This window comes from Anguilla rostrata, chromosome 5 (genome assembly GCF_018555375.3).
Source record: "Anguilla rostrata isolate EN2019 chromosome 5, ASM1855537v3, whole genome shotgun sequence".
Taxonomy (NCBI): Eukaryota; Metazoa; Chordata; class Actinopteri; order Anguilliformes; family Anguillidae; genus Anguilla; species Anguilla rostrata.
Window position 1 is genome coordinate 56,549,932 of NC_057937.1, and position 14,586 is coordinate 56,564,517.

The 14,586-nt window shown below is 57.0% G+C and overlaps 1 protein-coding gene across 1 annotated transcript in view; it reads left to right on the forward strand.

Annotated features, from left to right (window-relative positions):
• Nucleotides 1-14,586, forward strand: part of LOC135255749 (zinc finger homeobox protein 3-like) — a 191,164-nt gene that overhangs the window by 61,575 nt on the left and 115,003 nt on the right. Inside the window, exon 2 of the mRNA XM_064337308.1 lies at nt 11,163-14,562. Coding sequence (XP_064193378.1) covers nt 11,199-14,562 — 3,364 coding nt within the window. The 5' untranslated portion in view covers nt 11,163-11,198. The remainder of the gene's footprint in view (nt 1-11,162; nt 14,563-14,586) is intronic.

A 14,586-nucleotide genomic window follows, 5' to 3' on the forward strand; every position in this document is an offset into this window, starting at 1 on the left:
GAATATTCCACAGTGCTGTATGTGAATATTCCACAGTGCTGTATGTGAATATTCCACAGTGCTGTATGGGAATATTCCGCAGTGCTGTATGGGAATATTCCACAGTGCTGTATGTGAATATTCCGCAGTGCTGTATGGGAATATTCCACAGTGCTGTATGGGAATATTCCACAGTGCTGTATGGGAATATTCTGGCATTAAGAGCCAGACACATCCCTAGGACTGTTTCGTGGTGTGTGCGCCAGGGAGTCTGCCTGTAGATCATTTTTCACTCAAAATTGTTCTGTTTACAACTTCTCTTATTGTATGCACACACACATATATGAGCTTATATGCGCGCGCGCACACACACACACACACACACACACGCACACACACACACACACACACACACACACACACACACACACACACACACACACACACACACACACATCACAGCGTTTAGCAGCTCTACTGCAGTATCGCTGTCTGCAGCTGCCACACTCCACACTCAGGTTTCCCTGGCCTTCTGCAGATCCTATCACCCTCCTGCTTTAACAACCCCACAGAGTGCTCAGCCTTAACACCTCCCCCCTGGCCTTCCTGCACCTTAACACCTCTCCCCTGCCCTTCCTGCCCACACCTTAACACCTCTCCCCTGCCCTTCCTGCCCACACCTTAACACCTCTCCCCTGCCCTTCCTGCAGTCCTGCCCACACCTTAACACCTCTCCCCTGCCCTCCCTGCAGTCCTGCCTGCACCTTAACACAGCAGTCTGCATTCACTACCCTCTACCTACCCCTGGAGATGCCAGGCTGCAGGTCTCCTCCTACCTGACCGTGTGTGTGTGTGTGTGTGTGTGTACGAGCACAGTTGTGTGTACGCCTGTGTGTGTGTGTGTGTGTGTGTGTGTGCAACATGGCTGATACAGGTGGTTTGGCTTTAAGGAGGCTATCCACACACACATGCTAATTCCAGGTGCCTGACGGCTCTCACTGGTGTTTAAACAGGTGCAGTCATTACTTGTGTGTTTGCTTTTGTGGATTACTCGAGTTTAAAAAGACCCCACCCCTCTCTGCCACTCAGCTTAGACTGAGCTGGGCAGGGATAGGGGCGTGGCCTGACACTCTGTCACAGGACTTTGGATTGGTCACTCTGCACAAAGATCCTCCCCCTGTCAAAGGTCAGTTGACAAAAAAAAAACCTTGAGGCCAAGTCGCTGGCAGAGCAAGTTTCAGAGCGAGGAGCCGCAGGCAGAGCTAGCCGCAGGCAGAGCGAGCCGCAGGCAGAGCTAGCCGCAGGCAGAGCTAGCCGCAGGCAGAGTGAGCCACAGGCAGTACGAGTTGCAGGCAGAGCCCTCTTGCAGAGGAGCAGACAGTACTCTTGAAGCTACTGTTTGGGAGGCTGTAGCACTGTCTGCATTCTGCATTGTCACCATTAAACTCTGTCTTCTTTTGGAGGGGCACACATGGGCCAGTGTTGCATTGTGGGATAGTGGAGGTAGTGTCTGGGCTCTGCGGGGGAGGGGGGTCAGCCACTGGCCACTGGCTGCGGGACCTCTGTAGGCTGTTTCCACCGAGCCTGGCGATTATCCTAATAAACAGCTTTATCATTGGCCTGCTGATCGATGGTGCGGCTTCTTAAGGTTTAATATTTCAATGGTATCGATCATCTTAACAACTGTGTTTGTGGTGGGCTCTCCTATACTGCTGCCCTGCTGGCAGAGCAGAGATGTGGACTAATGTGTGTGTGTGTGTGTGTGTGTGTACGGACCTTACCTCTCCTGTGACCAGAGATTTTTATCATGTGCAGCGCGATCTGGCTTCAGACAAACTTCCTGAAGATCATTATTATTTTTAAGACTCTTTTACTTATTCCTGTTCCGCTCTGTTTTCCAGCTTTTTTTTTTTGCAGAGGCTGGTCATTTACAAGCAGCAAAGTGCCCATAACGTCAACGCAAACACCAACTGCTCATGAATCGGGTCTATTTCAACTTCCCCTTCAACCGCACGCACATGCACACGCTCACATATGCACACACTCGCACACACATACACACGCACTCACACAAGCACACACATGCACACACACTGTTGCAAAAGCAGTACCAAAAAATGAACTGAACGAACTGACTCCTGTAGTTGGCAGATTTCACTTCCAGTTCTGCAGCAGGAAAGACAGCTGCTTGCCTGAGACATATAAATAGTGCGGTTTTAACAATTAGCCAGTTGAAAATGTGAGGTCTGAGTTACTTTGATCTTTGTGTCTCACTAATTTCTCATTACCTCTCACTGAAAAGTCAGATGTGGTGGGTGTGTGTATGTCTGTGTGTGTGTGTGTGGATTTCGTATTTGTTTGGCAGTTGTTGTCGTTGGGGGTGGGGGCCAGTCATGACTTTGGGGGGGGGGGGGGGTCTTTTGTAACAGAAGGCAATGGTGGCCACACCCACAGTACGGCTGTCAGGGTGTCTGTTCAGAGGGTAAAAACATGCTGATGGCAAACGCCGCTCGGGCTAAAAAAAAAAATCTTTATTCTGATGATCCGATGGAAGCAAAACATATTTATTCTTTGTTTCATGCAGCTTTTGTTTAATTTTGCGGAGCTGAAGGGGGGGAGGGGAGCTGCTTCTCTCCTGGGCCAGCTGGCCCACGGGTCAGCCTGGAGACTGATCCCCGATCAGCTGAGCGCTGAGTAGAATGGGCCCCTCCGTTTGGCGAGGGCAGGCAAGGAGGTGTCACTGGTCCGTGTTGGCCTAGTGACGACCTGTGCAGGTGGAGCCTGTACAGCTGGCTGGCTGGCTTTCAAAGGCACACGCGTGCAGACACACACACACACGCACATACACACACATCCACATGCACACACGTACTTGTGCGTGCACACACACACGCACACACACGCACGTGCCCGCACACACGCATACACACACATCCACATGTGCGTGCGCACACACACGCACACACACACACCACGTGCGCACACACACATACACATGCATACATATACATGTGCGTGCACAGACACACACACACACACGTGCGTGCGCACGCACAGACACACACACACACACACACATGCGTGCGCACACACACACACGTGCACACACACACACACACACACACGTGCACACACACACACACACACCCTGTGTCTGACACCCTCTCGTACGCCGCCGCCCCCCCGCAGCGCTGCGGTGTGCCAGTCAGCCTGAGGGCAAATGCAGGCTTTGCGGTGCGGGGAGCGATTGCCTGACTCTGATTACACACCAGTGCCTCCGCCCCAGCGATAATTTAGGCATCGACAGAACACAAACATTTATCTGAACCGGCCAGCTGGCACGGATATGCAAAGCACTTCACAACAATGTGTGATTTTCCTTAAAGGATTATTAAAAATAAAAAGTGAGTTTTGAAAAAGTTTTACCTTTATGGTTTTGAAAAACTTCATGTTGTTAAAAAAAAAAAACTCTCAAAACTTGTGTTAGTAAATGATTGTCTTGAGATTTGTACGAATCTTAGCGTGGTGTTGTGGAAAAGCAGAAAAACAATTTTTGAAGTTGGGAAAAGGGTCCTGATGTAATTTTGTGCCTCGTTTTTTTTTCATCTGGCTGCATTACGTTCTGAATTTGGGGTGCTGGAGCCTCGTTAAGGGAGATGATCCTGTGTGATGCCTCTCATCCTGCCCCCCCCCCCCCCCCCTCACCTGCTGCTAATTGGTGGGAGACTGGGAGCTTCCTGCTGCGTTCGCTACTCCCCCTCACCCACCCCCCCCCCCGCTTTACCCCCCCGCCCGGCTCTTTCTCCAGCTTTCCTAAGAAGTGTGTAATTACCCGAGGGCTAATTAACTATTTCTAATTACACCACCGCACTGTTTCTATCACACAGTCTTTAAAGTGTGGAGACAGACCAGACCCCCCCCCCCCACCCCATCCCCGTCCCCCGGACCCCCCACGCTGTTCCCCCAGCTGACTTTCACCCCGCTTCTGAACACTGCTGTGCTTGGCTAGGCCTCGCTTCTGAGCATCGCTGTCATTGGCTAGGCCTAGCTTCTGAGCAGTGCCGTGATTGGCTTAGGACCTGCTTGTGGACTGCACCGCGATTGGCTGGGCCCTGCTTCCCAGCAGTGCCGTGGTTGGCTAGATTTTGTACCATCTGTGCTCTCGGGTTGCCTGTTGTTGCGGTTACCGTTTATTTTGTAAGCACTAGTACATGTATAAAACCAAATCAGCTCAGTGTCATCACTGTGGAATGTGTAAATAGCCTGCTTGGTTCTGAAATGCATTTATAGCTGTTTGTTTGTGTTGAATGATTCACCTTGAGCTGCATGACACAAGAATTTCCTATCGAGCAAACGTGTCATTGGCTAGCCCAATTTGCTAAGGGATTCCGTAGCATTTCCGTTAGTCTTATAGAACATTTCTGCAATAGAGGCTCTAGAACTTTCACGTTAGGAAATATAATTAGATCTAAGTGACGGTGCTTTTACTAAATGGAACGGTGTGTCGAGTTATCACCCTCCCCTCCCCCTGTTGCCCCGAAGAAGAGGATTCTGGGAATTGTAGTGCGGCGGCTGTAGCTCAGCAGATTTTGAGTGGAAGATCTGCGGGCGTGAAGAAGCGTGGGAGTAGGGGAAAGCATCACTGAGTTCCAGATAAGCGCTGCTATCTCAATCTGGGTTTGTTCTCAGCCACGCTACACTGACTCCACCACCCCCCCCCCAAACCCCAGTCACCCCCCCCCCCCGCCGCGCCCCACCCCCCCCCTTCCCACCTACAGCCACGGCGGCTATTTCTGTGCCGCAGACTGATCGCTGGAGCAGAGGCGCATTGATTTTACGGGAAGCCGTGTTTTTGCAGGCTGAGTGCCATCGACCTGAGTTGACTTTTTGCCTCCTGGAGTCGGAGCGTGAGAGCAAGCATCAGGAGGAGCGTGAGCAGGAGCGCGAGCAGGGGCAGGAGCTGGAGCGCTAGCAGGAGCACGAGCATGAGGAGGAGCAGGACCGTGAGCAGGAGTGTGAGCAGGGGCAGGAGCTGGAGCGCTAGCAGGAGCACGAGCATGAGGAGGAGCAGGACCGTGAGCAGGAGTGCGAGCAGGGGCAGGAGCTGGAGCGCTAGCAGGAGCATGAGGAGGAGCGTGAGCAGGAGCAGGAGCATGAGGAGGAGGAGGAGCAGGAGCAGGAGCATTAGCAGCAGCGCGAGCAGGAGCGCGAGGTCACTATGGGCTCGCCATTACGGGCCATGGTGACCGAGGCGGAGGTGGGACTGAGCCGGCTTTCCTTCTGCGTGTTGTTGGCCTTTATTACCGAGCGCTGCCTGAAGGGGGCAGTGCAGGTGTTAGGTGGGGGGGATCGGGGGGTGGGGGCCACAGGAAGTGCAGCGGGAGGTGGCCGTGGCTCCAGTGCCAAGCTGTGAATGCATGAACGTGGGCTCATTGTGTCAGATCGGGGGGTCACAAGTGGCTCATCGTGGTGTCCGGCGAGGCTTGGACAGCGGCCGCTGTGTCTGAACGGCCGCCATCACATGACTTTTACAGCAGTTACAACAGCACAGGGAGCTGCGCGGATTCGACGCGTGGGCCAGGACGGGGCAACTCGGGCGGGGGGAGCGGGGCAGGCGGGGCAGCCGAGGGCGTGAAAGCTGGGACGGGGCGGGCCCGCGAGGTCCTGCGGCTCGGGGGGCTGGGGGCCGGGGCCCGGGGCCCCCTGTTCGTTAGCAGACGGGCTCTGCAGGCCCCCAGTGTGTGACACGCTGTGATCTAAGAACCTGGGATTAGCAGAACTGGGAGGTCTCGTCAGGAATTAAAGCGGTCTTAAGCTGGGGGGGGGGGGGGTGAAAGGGGAGTGGGGGGTAAAGGGGGGGCGATACTGTAGGTAATGCACCGCACGCAGCCGATTAATTGGGATTGCTCGGCGGACAGAAAGCCCTTTTCGCTTTGCCCGAGGAGTACAATGGTTTTCCTATCGATGAACACGTCCCCTGTGCAACATCAAAGCCCCTCCACTTTATCAATAGGAACCCTTCCTTTCCTCCTTTCCTTCCTCCCTCCCTCCCTCCCTCTCTCCCTCCCTCCCTCTCTCTCTCTCCATGTTTTCCTGTAACTGGCTTACAGAATTCAGGCCATTGATTTTTCGCTAAGCGCTCAGGAGCCCCGTAGCCGGCCGGGCTGCTCCACGGCTCGGTCAGGAGCGATCGGCGTGAGGTGGGGGTGCCAGTCGCCGGCTGCCCGGGGGGGGGGTTGCAGGGGGTGTGACCGCTCCCGTCCCCCCCTAACCCTTCTGTCCCGGCCCACTCTGGGGGGGGGGGCTCAGGGTGCCCTAGAGAGGGGCCAGATGTTTTGAGAACCGCCTCGGGGCAGGTGACTCTTTGGCCGGGCGGTAGTAAGACAGGCTCTTAGGCCTGCATTAATCCCTGCCTCTCTGACTCCATACACAAATCCCTGCTAATGAAAGGGCCCATAAATACTAACTCATCTCATTTAGGGTCCCCCCCCAGCGACAGCCAGGCCCCGTCCGCTGACACTCTGCATTACCAGCGCACTTCCTTTTTTTTTTTTGTTTTTTCCTTTTATTACCCTTTATGATCCCATCAGCCAATCGGGATATTTATTTTTTTATAAACATAGGGGGGACATGTTTTCTGTCCCTTGTCAATATTAAGGGAATTAAAAAATAAAAATAAAAAAACGGAAACCAGCTCTGTCCCTTCAGCTGAGGGCTGGAGCGGTGACGTTATTCGGAATCATCCCGGACGAGTGTGAGTGTGTGTGTGTGTGTGTGTGTGTGTGTGTGTGTGTGTGTGTGTGTGTGTGTGTGTGTGTGTGTGTGTGTGTGTGTGTGTGTGTGTGTGTGTGTGTGTGTGTGTGTGTGGGTGTGTGTGTGTGTGTGTGTGTGTGTGTGTGTGTGGCAGTGCGCGTGCGCGTTGTGTGTGTGTGTGTGTCTGTGTGTGTCTGTGAGTGGTGCGTGCCTGCGAGTGTGTGTGTGTGTGTGTGTGTGCGTGCCTGCGTGCCAGCTCTGCGTGCCGGTGACCTGAGACGCTCACCTGTCTGATGCTATTAGGGGCGAGGGGCCTGTGTGTGGAGACAGGAGATCGGGGGGGGGGGGGGGCACCGTGTTCCCTAATGAGTGTGATGACAGCACTGAGGCTTAATCAGTCTTTGCGAGCGGGGGCTAATTGTTCCCCACCCCCCCTTTTCCGAAACGGCGTTCTCCTGCCCTACTTTCTCAGCCTGCACGCGTACCCAGAGAGCTGGAACTCCTGTACCCCCGCCTCCTCCTGCGTTGTCTCCTCCTGTTGGGAATGTGGGTTCATCTTCTTTAAAAAACGTTATTTAAAAAAGCCGTGACTCGAATGCTTGGCTGTAATATGGAGTTACAGTTAAATGCAGAAGTATTGGGATGGTGACACACTTTTTGTTATTTAGGCTCTGTGCTCCAGCACGTTGGATTTGAAATTAAGCAGAGTGCAAGGTTAGAGAGCAGACCAGCAGCTTTAATTTGAGGGTGGTTACCATCCATATCAGGCAATATGTGTACAAATGACAGCCCTTTTTATACATAGTCCCCCCCCCCCCCCCCAGAAAAAATAGAAATATGTTTTTTTATGGTGATTCGTGCTGTACATCCTGGTGACCAAGCTTTCTGGCAGTGGCGGTTACTTTGACAGACTCAGCGTGGAGTCTTTGATTATTGTCATTTTGCTCAACTTGCTATTTCACTTCCTTTCTAGTTCACCTGCCAGGACCGCTGGAACAGCCTGTAACTCCAGCACCGGTACCTGCCTCTAGTGTCCTCCGAGTCTGGCAGTTCTCTCCACTGCATTAGCAGGGCTGAAATCACTCCCTGTCTCCTGTACGCTGCGTTACAGTCATCTGGCGGTGCTCTTGTCTGGAGCGATGGACCGTAGTGGAGAACATCAGTGTCCTCCACTCAGTGCAGAAATGCAGTATCACCAACAAGGCACAGAGGCCCATTAACAATCAGTGTGAAATTAACCTAACAGAACAGCTGTTTGTATTGTAAGAAGAAGGTTGGACGGGTGACCTCTTACAGCTCATGGTCTCGTTGAGTCTCGTAGAGTCATAGGGTAAAGGAGAGAGTGCTGATTGGAGGGTTACTGCCTGTGGGAGGGGGCGAGTGGGTGGAGAACTTGGGGAGTTGGGTTTTTTTTTTGAGGTGAGATTGAAGACCGCGCCCGCGTGCCAGCTTCTCAAATTTATGCCCGTTCATTCGCCGGAGATAATAAACGGGGCGAGTGCAGAGATGGCGACGGTGGCGGCGGCCGCATCACTGCTCCTGGAGCTGGTGCGTCCGTCCGTCCGTCCGTCCGTCTCGCTCGTTTGAGCATCAGAGAGGTTAAAGGTCTTCCTGCTCTGGACAGGTGTGGCCCAGCAATCCCGCTACGTCCCGCCCTGCCCCGCCCTGCCCCTCCCTGCCCTGTCCCGCCCTGTCCCGCCCTGCCCCGTCCCGTCCCACCCCGTCCCGTCGCGCCCTGCGCCCCCCCCCTGTCCGAGACGGCGAGGCTCCCTGCGATCGGGCGGGGCATCAGTACCCCGCGGGGTTATTGAGTTTGCCCTCTTTCATTCCGCGGGGTAATCTGCTTTCCCGCTAACCGCCGGCCTGGGACGCTTTAGCGGGTTCGAGGCTCCGAAATGCGTCGCCGCTGCTTCTGGTCTGTTCCGCCGTGTCAGCGCTTTCACCCGGAGATTTCGGGCAGACACCGCGCTTAAAGTACCCAAACAGGGGTTTCGCCGCTGAACGGTGGTGCTTTGTTTTACTCCGGTGGTGTGTGTGATATTGAGTCGTGTTGGTCTTGTACCCGCTGGTAGGTCGTATGGAGAAGCCGTTATCAGGCTAGCTATGAGCGTGATGATTACACTCCAGGTCTGTCCTCCTCTCTACGGTCTGTTGGCATATTTGTGTCTCGCATTAGAAAAGTAAAGGCCTACATTTGAACTTCCTAGCGATTTCAACCGTTATGCATCTTTGGTGATTTAAAGGTTTCCTGTATAAATTATTGGCATTTGTTTTGTACATGCTTACCCATCCTCTGACTCTGAAGTCCTTTAAAAAAATTTTTTTTACCAATTGAGCTACCCAGCAGCCCAAGTTTACCTTAACGGGGGTAGGATTTACCAAATTAAAGTGCTTTAATTCAGGTGAATAAAAACTTTTCTGATTTGAATTAACCCTTCATTCTGCTGACAGTGGGGAATATCAGCAGCGTTGACCTATGTGTGCAGTGAAACACATCATCAAATTGGCACAAAATGGCGGAGACCTTCACTACACATTTACTGTAAAAACAGGCAACTCTTCGCTTCTCTCTATGAAAGCTTTTGGGTGATTTTTCGTTCCAGGCTGCCTCACACAATATCTTTTCAAAATCAAGCTCCCTATCAAATTATCAAAATTCTATCTGTGCCACTGATACACTCCATTTACAAAATGATTTTCGGGAATTAATTGACTTGTTGTAATTAGCAAAATAGCGAGCGAGAGAGAAAACAATAAAAACAGATAATATAAAAGATAAAAGGCTTGTGTGTGTGTGTGTGCGCGCCTCTTGGTGCATATACGTGTGTATCTGAGTGTTTGAGTGTGTGTTTGTGTGTGCAAACGCACCTGTTCATGCATGCACGTGTGTGTGCGTGCATGTGCATTGGTGTGTCTGTGTCTGTGACTTTGTCTGTGTGTGTGGGTCTGAGTGTGTGTCTATGTGTGTGGGTCTGAGTGTCTGAGTGTGTGCGTGTGCAGTGTGTGTGCGCGTGCGTCTGTGCATGTGCAGTGTGTGTGGACGTGCGTCTGTGCGCACACACACACCCGCGCTGCTCCTGATATTTGCATGCGTAAGTAAATGTGCAGGTAAATGAAGCCGCGCGGCGGGGCTAGCGCTAGCGCTAATCGGACGGGCTGCGGTGCGGTTGCCGGGAAACTTGGCTCATGTAATATTCAGCAGCAGCAGCCAGAGGAGGAGGAGGAGGAGGAGGAGGAGGAGGTGAAAGAGGTGAAAGGCCGGGCCGGAGTTATCGGTTTCAGGTCCGCTCGTCCGCCCGCCCGCCCGCCCGCCCGCCGTCCAATCAGTGCAGCCCTGCGTGCGTGTGATCCAGCGATTAGCTCAGCCAGTTCTGCGTGTGTCCTGCCGTCTCCGGGCCCCCCGCTGGACCGGCGCCTGCGGACCGGGGTCACACGGAGGGCCCGACGTCGCGACGCGCCGCACACACGTCCGCACGTCCCGGGGGGCGGGGATCGTCTCAGACACGCGGCTTTCGGGCGGCTGGCGCGAGCAGAGCCAATCAGCACACACGTCTGAGTTTCAGTCTCGGCCCCGACGTTACCCTGCGCTGTTTATTTACTTGTGTTTAGGGTCCTGACTTGTGTGTGTGTGTGTGTGTGTCTGTGTGCGTCTGTGTGTATTCATATTAATTGTGGATAATTACTATAACAAACGAGTGGGAATTAGATGTATCAATTACCTAATTCCATGTTTGTCCAGCATTGATTTGTCTTTTTAAAAAAAGTGACTCAGGAATGTTACGCAGTTCTCAGCTGTGCAAGTGTTCATTGAGCTGTAGTGTACACTACGCAGTTCTCAGCTGTGCAAGCGTTCATTGAGCTGTAGTGTACACTACAGATGCCCCAGGCCCTCAGTCGAATGTAGAGACCGTGTCTTTATGAGTGTACCCTGACCCACTGGAAATAATAAATAAAAAACAGGAGAAGTTGTTGTTTGATGATGGTGTACGGTACAGCAGAACCTATGTGCCTGTGCAGCGTTCTCTTTACAATGGCCTGCTATTGCTTTAATTAAAGCGGTGCTTCTGTAACTGAGACGACGGTCTCTGCTGTGCTCTCACCTCATTCCTCTTTCTCCTTCTCCCTCTCTCCCTCTCCGCCACTTTCTCTCTCTTTGTCTCTTTCCCGTTTCCCAGTTCCTCCATCTCTGTATCACTATGTGTTTTGTTTTTTTTCCTCCTTGGTCCTTCAATGTTTTTTTTTTTTAATTCCTGGTTTAAGTAAGGGGGGGTCACGGATGGGACAGAGGAGTGAGGGGTGGGGTTTGTTTTTGTATGCGTTTAATAAGATTTGCTGTTATGTGTCTGCGGAGTGTTTTGTGTTTAATAAAAGGGAATTAAAAAGGACCCCCCTCCTCTCTCCCCCCCCACCCCCTCCCCCCCTCTCTCCAGGCCTGGATGCGATGAGCGCCTCATGCGGGCATCAGCATGGAACGCTGTGAGTCTCCCGCCGTTTCTGGGACTGACGATGGGCTCGCCTCCGCCTCCCAGCCGCCGCCGCCGCCGCCGCAGGACCGCCCCGACGCACAGGCCCCTCCCCCCAGCGGCCAGGCCCCTCCCCCGGAGCCCCTGTCGCCGTCCGCGCCCTACCCCGCCCGCCTCCAGGCCGCCCGCGCCACGCCCCACCGTGAGGGCGTGAGGACCCGGACCCCGCCCTCCTTCGCCCCCGGCGACGGCGACGGCCCCCGGCGACAGAAGACCAGGCGGGAGGGGCTGGAGGAGAAGGAGGCGGAGGAGGAGGAGGACGTCGAGAAGGCGGTAGAGGAGGAGGAAGGGGGCAGCTGCGGAGAGGAGGAGGAAGAGGAAGAAGAGGAGGAGGAGGAGGATGAAGACTTGGACGACTTGGACGGGATGGAGATGGACAGCTGCTTCCCGAGCCTGCAGCCCTTCACGGGGCTGCCCCTGGCCCCGGGGGGCGGGGCCATGCCCACCCTCCTGCGGCAGCAGCGGGTACGACGGGCGGCGCTCGCCGAGAGCGGGGGCGAGGACGGAGAGGAGGAAGAGGAGGAGGACGAGGTGGAGGAAGAGGAGGAGGACGAGAACGAGGACAGCGCCGACGTGGAGAACCTGGCCGGAGAGATCGTCTACCAGCCGGACGGCTCGGCCTACATCGTGGAGAGCCTCAGTCAGCTCATCCAAAGCGGGGGGGGCTCGGCTCCCGGGCTGCTCCCCCAAAACTCCCTCCCCGCCTCGGGCAGGACGGGCGACCCCGCCGGGAACTCCTCCTCCTCCTCCTCCTCCTCATCCTCTTCCTCTTCCTCGGTGTACCCCCAGATCATCAACACGTTCCACATAGCCTCCTCCTTCAGGAAGTGGTTCGGCCCCTCAGACCAAGGTTTCCCCAATACCTCAGCCCTGGCAGGCCCCAGCCCTGTCCTGCACAGTTTCCGCGTCTTCGACGTGCGGCACAAGAGCAACAAGGATTACCTGAACAGCGACGGGTCTGCCAAGAGGTCCTGCGTATCCAAAGATGTTCCCAACAACGTGGATTTCTCCAAATTCGACGGGCTGGCCCTCTACGGCAAGGGCAAGCCCATCCTCATGTGTTTCCTGTGCAAGCTGTCCTTCGGCTTCGCCCGCTCCTTCGCCACCCACGCCGTGCACGACCACCGCATGACCCTGAGCGAGGAGGAGCGCCGTCTCCTGGGCAACGGGCACGCCTCCGCCATCATCCAGGGCATCGGGAAGGACAAGGAGCCCCTCATCAGCTTCCTGGAACCAAAAAACAAGAGCTCCCCCGCCCCGCCCGCCCCCCCGCCCCTCGGCTCGGGGCAGAGCTTCTACGGGACGTTCAGCGGCGTGCACCTGGACGCGGGGGCCGGGGACGGGGGCGGCGGCGGAGGAGGGGGGGGAGGAGGAGAGAGGAACGAGTCCCTCTCAAGCAAAGACTCAGATTCGGGCTCCCAGCCGGGACCCCTGGGCTCCCTCCTGACTGTGGGGGGGTCGCCCTCCCGAAGCTCAGCCCCGGGCCCTGCCAAAGACTCCAGTACCCTGTCCCAGCAGGGAGGGAGAGCAGAGGGGCCCGCGGGCGCTGAGGGCCCCCGCGTGGGGGACAGCCCGGAGCGGACCGGGCTGGGGGACGTGGCCAAGGAGCTCTCGCCCCGAGCGGGGGTGGGCTCGGAGGCAGAGGAAGAACTGTTACTGGAGGAGGAGGAGGAGGAGGAGGAAGACGACGATGAAGAAGAAGAAGGTGGCGCCGCGGCGTTGGTGGCCCGCGGCGACGGAGATGGGGGGGAAGCGGCCGTCTCAAACCAAAGCATTTCCAAATCTCCTTTATCAGCGCCCGGTGCTCTCCGGCCTCCCGCCAGCCCCGCCCCCACCCCCACCCCCACCCCGCCCTTCGCCCCCGCCCTGCCGTCGGAAGGGGGGGCGGGCGCGGATGGCGGGGGCCGGAGCGCTGAGCTCCCTCTGAGCTTTAACTGCCAGGGGCCCGGGGTCCCCACGGCAACCTTGGCGGGGGCGGCGTCCGCCGAAAGAGGGGGCGGGGACAACGACGATGACGACGACGCCGAAGGGCCCCGCCCGGCCTGCGCCTCCAGCGGCTCCTCCCCCTCCCCCGCGCCCGGCGGCGCGGCCGCCGACGAAAGTGCCAATCGAGACAGTGCCACAGCTCCTGAACCAAACGAAGGCCCGGCCGACGGGGAGGACGAGGGCGGGGCCCTCCTGCACCACCACCACCACCTGCACCACCTCCACCACCACCACCTGCACCACCACCACCTGCACCCCTCGCCCCACGCCCACGGGCACTCGCACCCACATCCGGGCACGCCCTGTGACCTGGCGGGGGCCGGCGAGTGCCCGCAGAGCCTGGCGGGGCTGGGGGCGGGGCTGGGGGCGGGCGCGGGCGCGGCCAGCGGCGTGGAGTGCCCCAAGTGCGACACCGTGCTGGGCTCCTCCCGCTCGCTGGGCGGTCACATGACCATGATGCACTCGCGCAACTCCTGCAAGACGCTCAAGTGTCCCAAGTGCAACTGGCACTACAAGTACCAGCAGACCCTGGAGGCCCACATGAAGGAGAAGCACCCGGACTCGGGGGGCTCCTGCGCCTACTGCAGCAGCGGCCAGAGCCACCCCCGCCTGGCCCGGGGCGAGAGCTACACCTGCGGCTACAAGCCCTTCCGCTGCGAGGTCTGCAACTACTCCACCACCACCAAGGGCAACCTGAGCATCCACATGCAGTCGGACAAGCACCTGAACAACATGCAGACGCTGCAGAACGGCGGCACCGTGCCCTCCACCGACCCCGTGTTCGGCCACACCCCCGGGGGCGGGGCCAGCGCGGTGCCCGTCCCCCCCGCCGCGCAGGCCGCCGCCCACCACCCGGGCCACGGGCACGGTCACGGCCACAGCCACAGCCACGCCCACGCCCACCCGCACCCGCACCCGCACCCGCACCACCACCCCGCTGCCGCCCAGTCCGCCCCCCACTCGGGCGGGGCCTGCGGGGCCCCCTCCCCCCCCACCAAGCCAAAAAGCAAGCCCACGTGGCGCTGCGAGGTGTGCGACTACGAGACCAACGTGGCCCGCAACCTGCGCATCCACATGACCAGCGAGAAGCACATGCACAACATGATGCTCCTGCAGCAGAACGTGACGCAGATGCAGCACGGCCGCCTGGGCCTGGGGGGGCTGCCCCCGCCCTCCGAGGCCGAGCTCTACCAGTACTACCTGGCCCAGAACATGAGCCTGCCGCCCGGCCTCAAGATGGACCCCGCCTCGGCCGACGCCCAGTACCTGCTCGGGGGCTTCCACCTGGACCCCGGCATGGCGGCCATGGGCTCCGCCCTCGGTGAGACCACCCTCCCCCACCCCC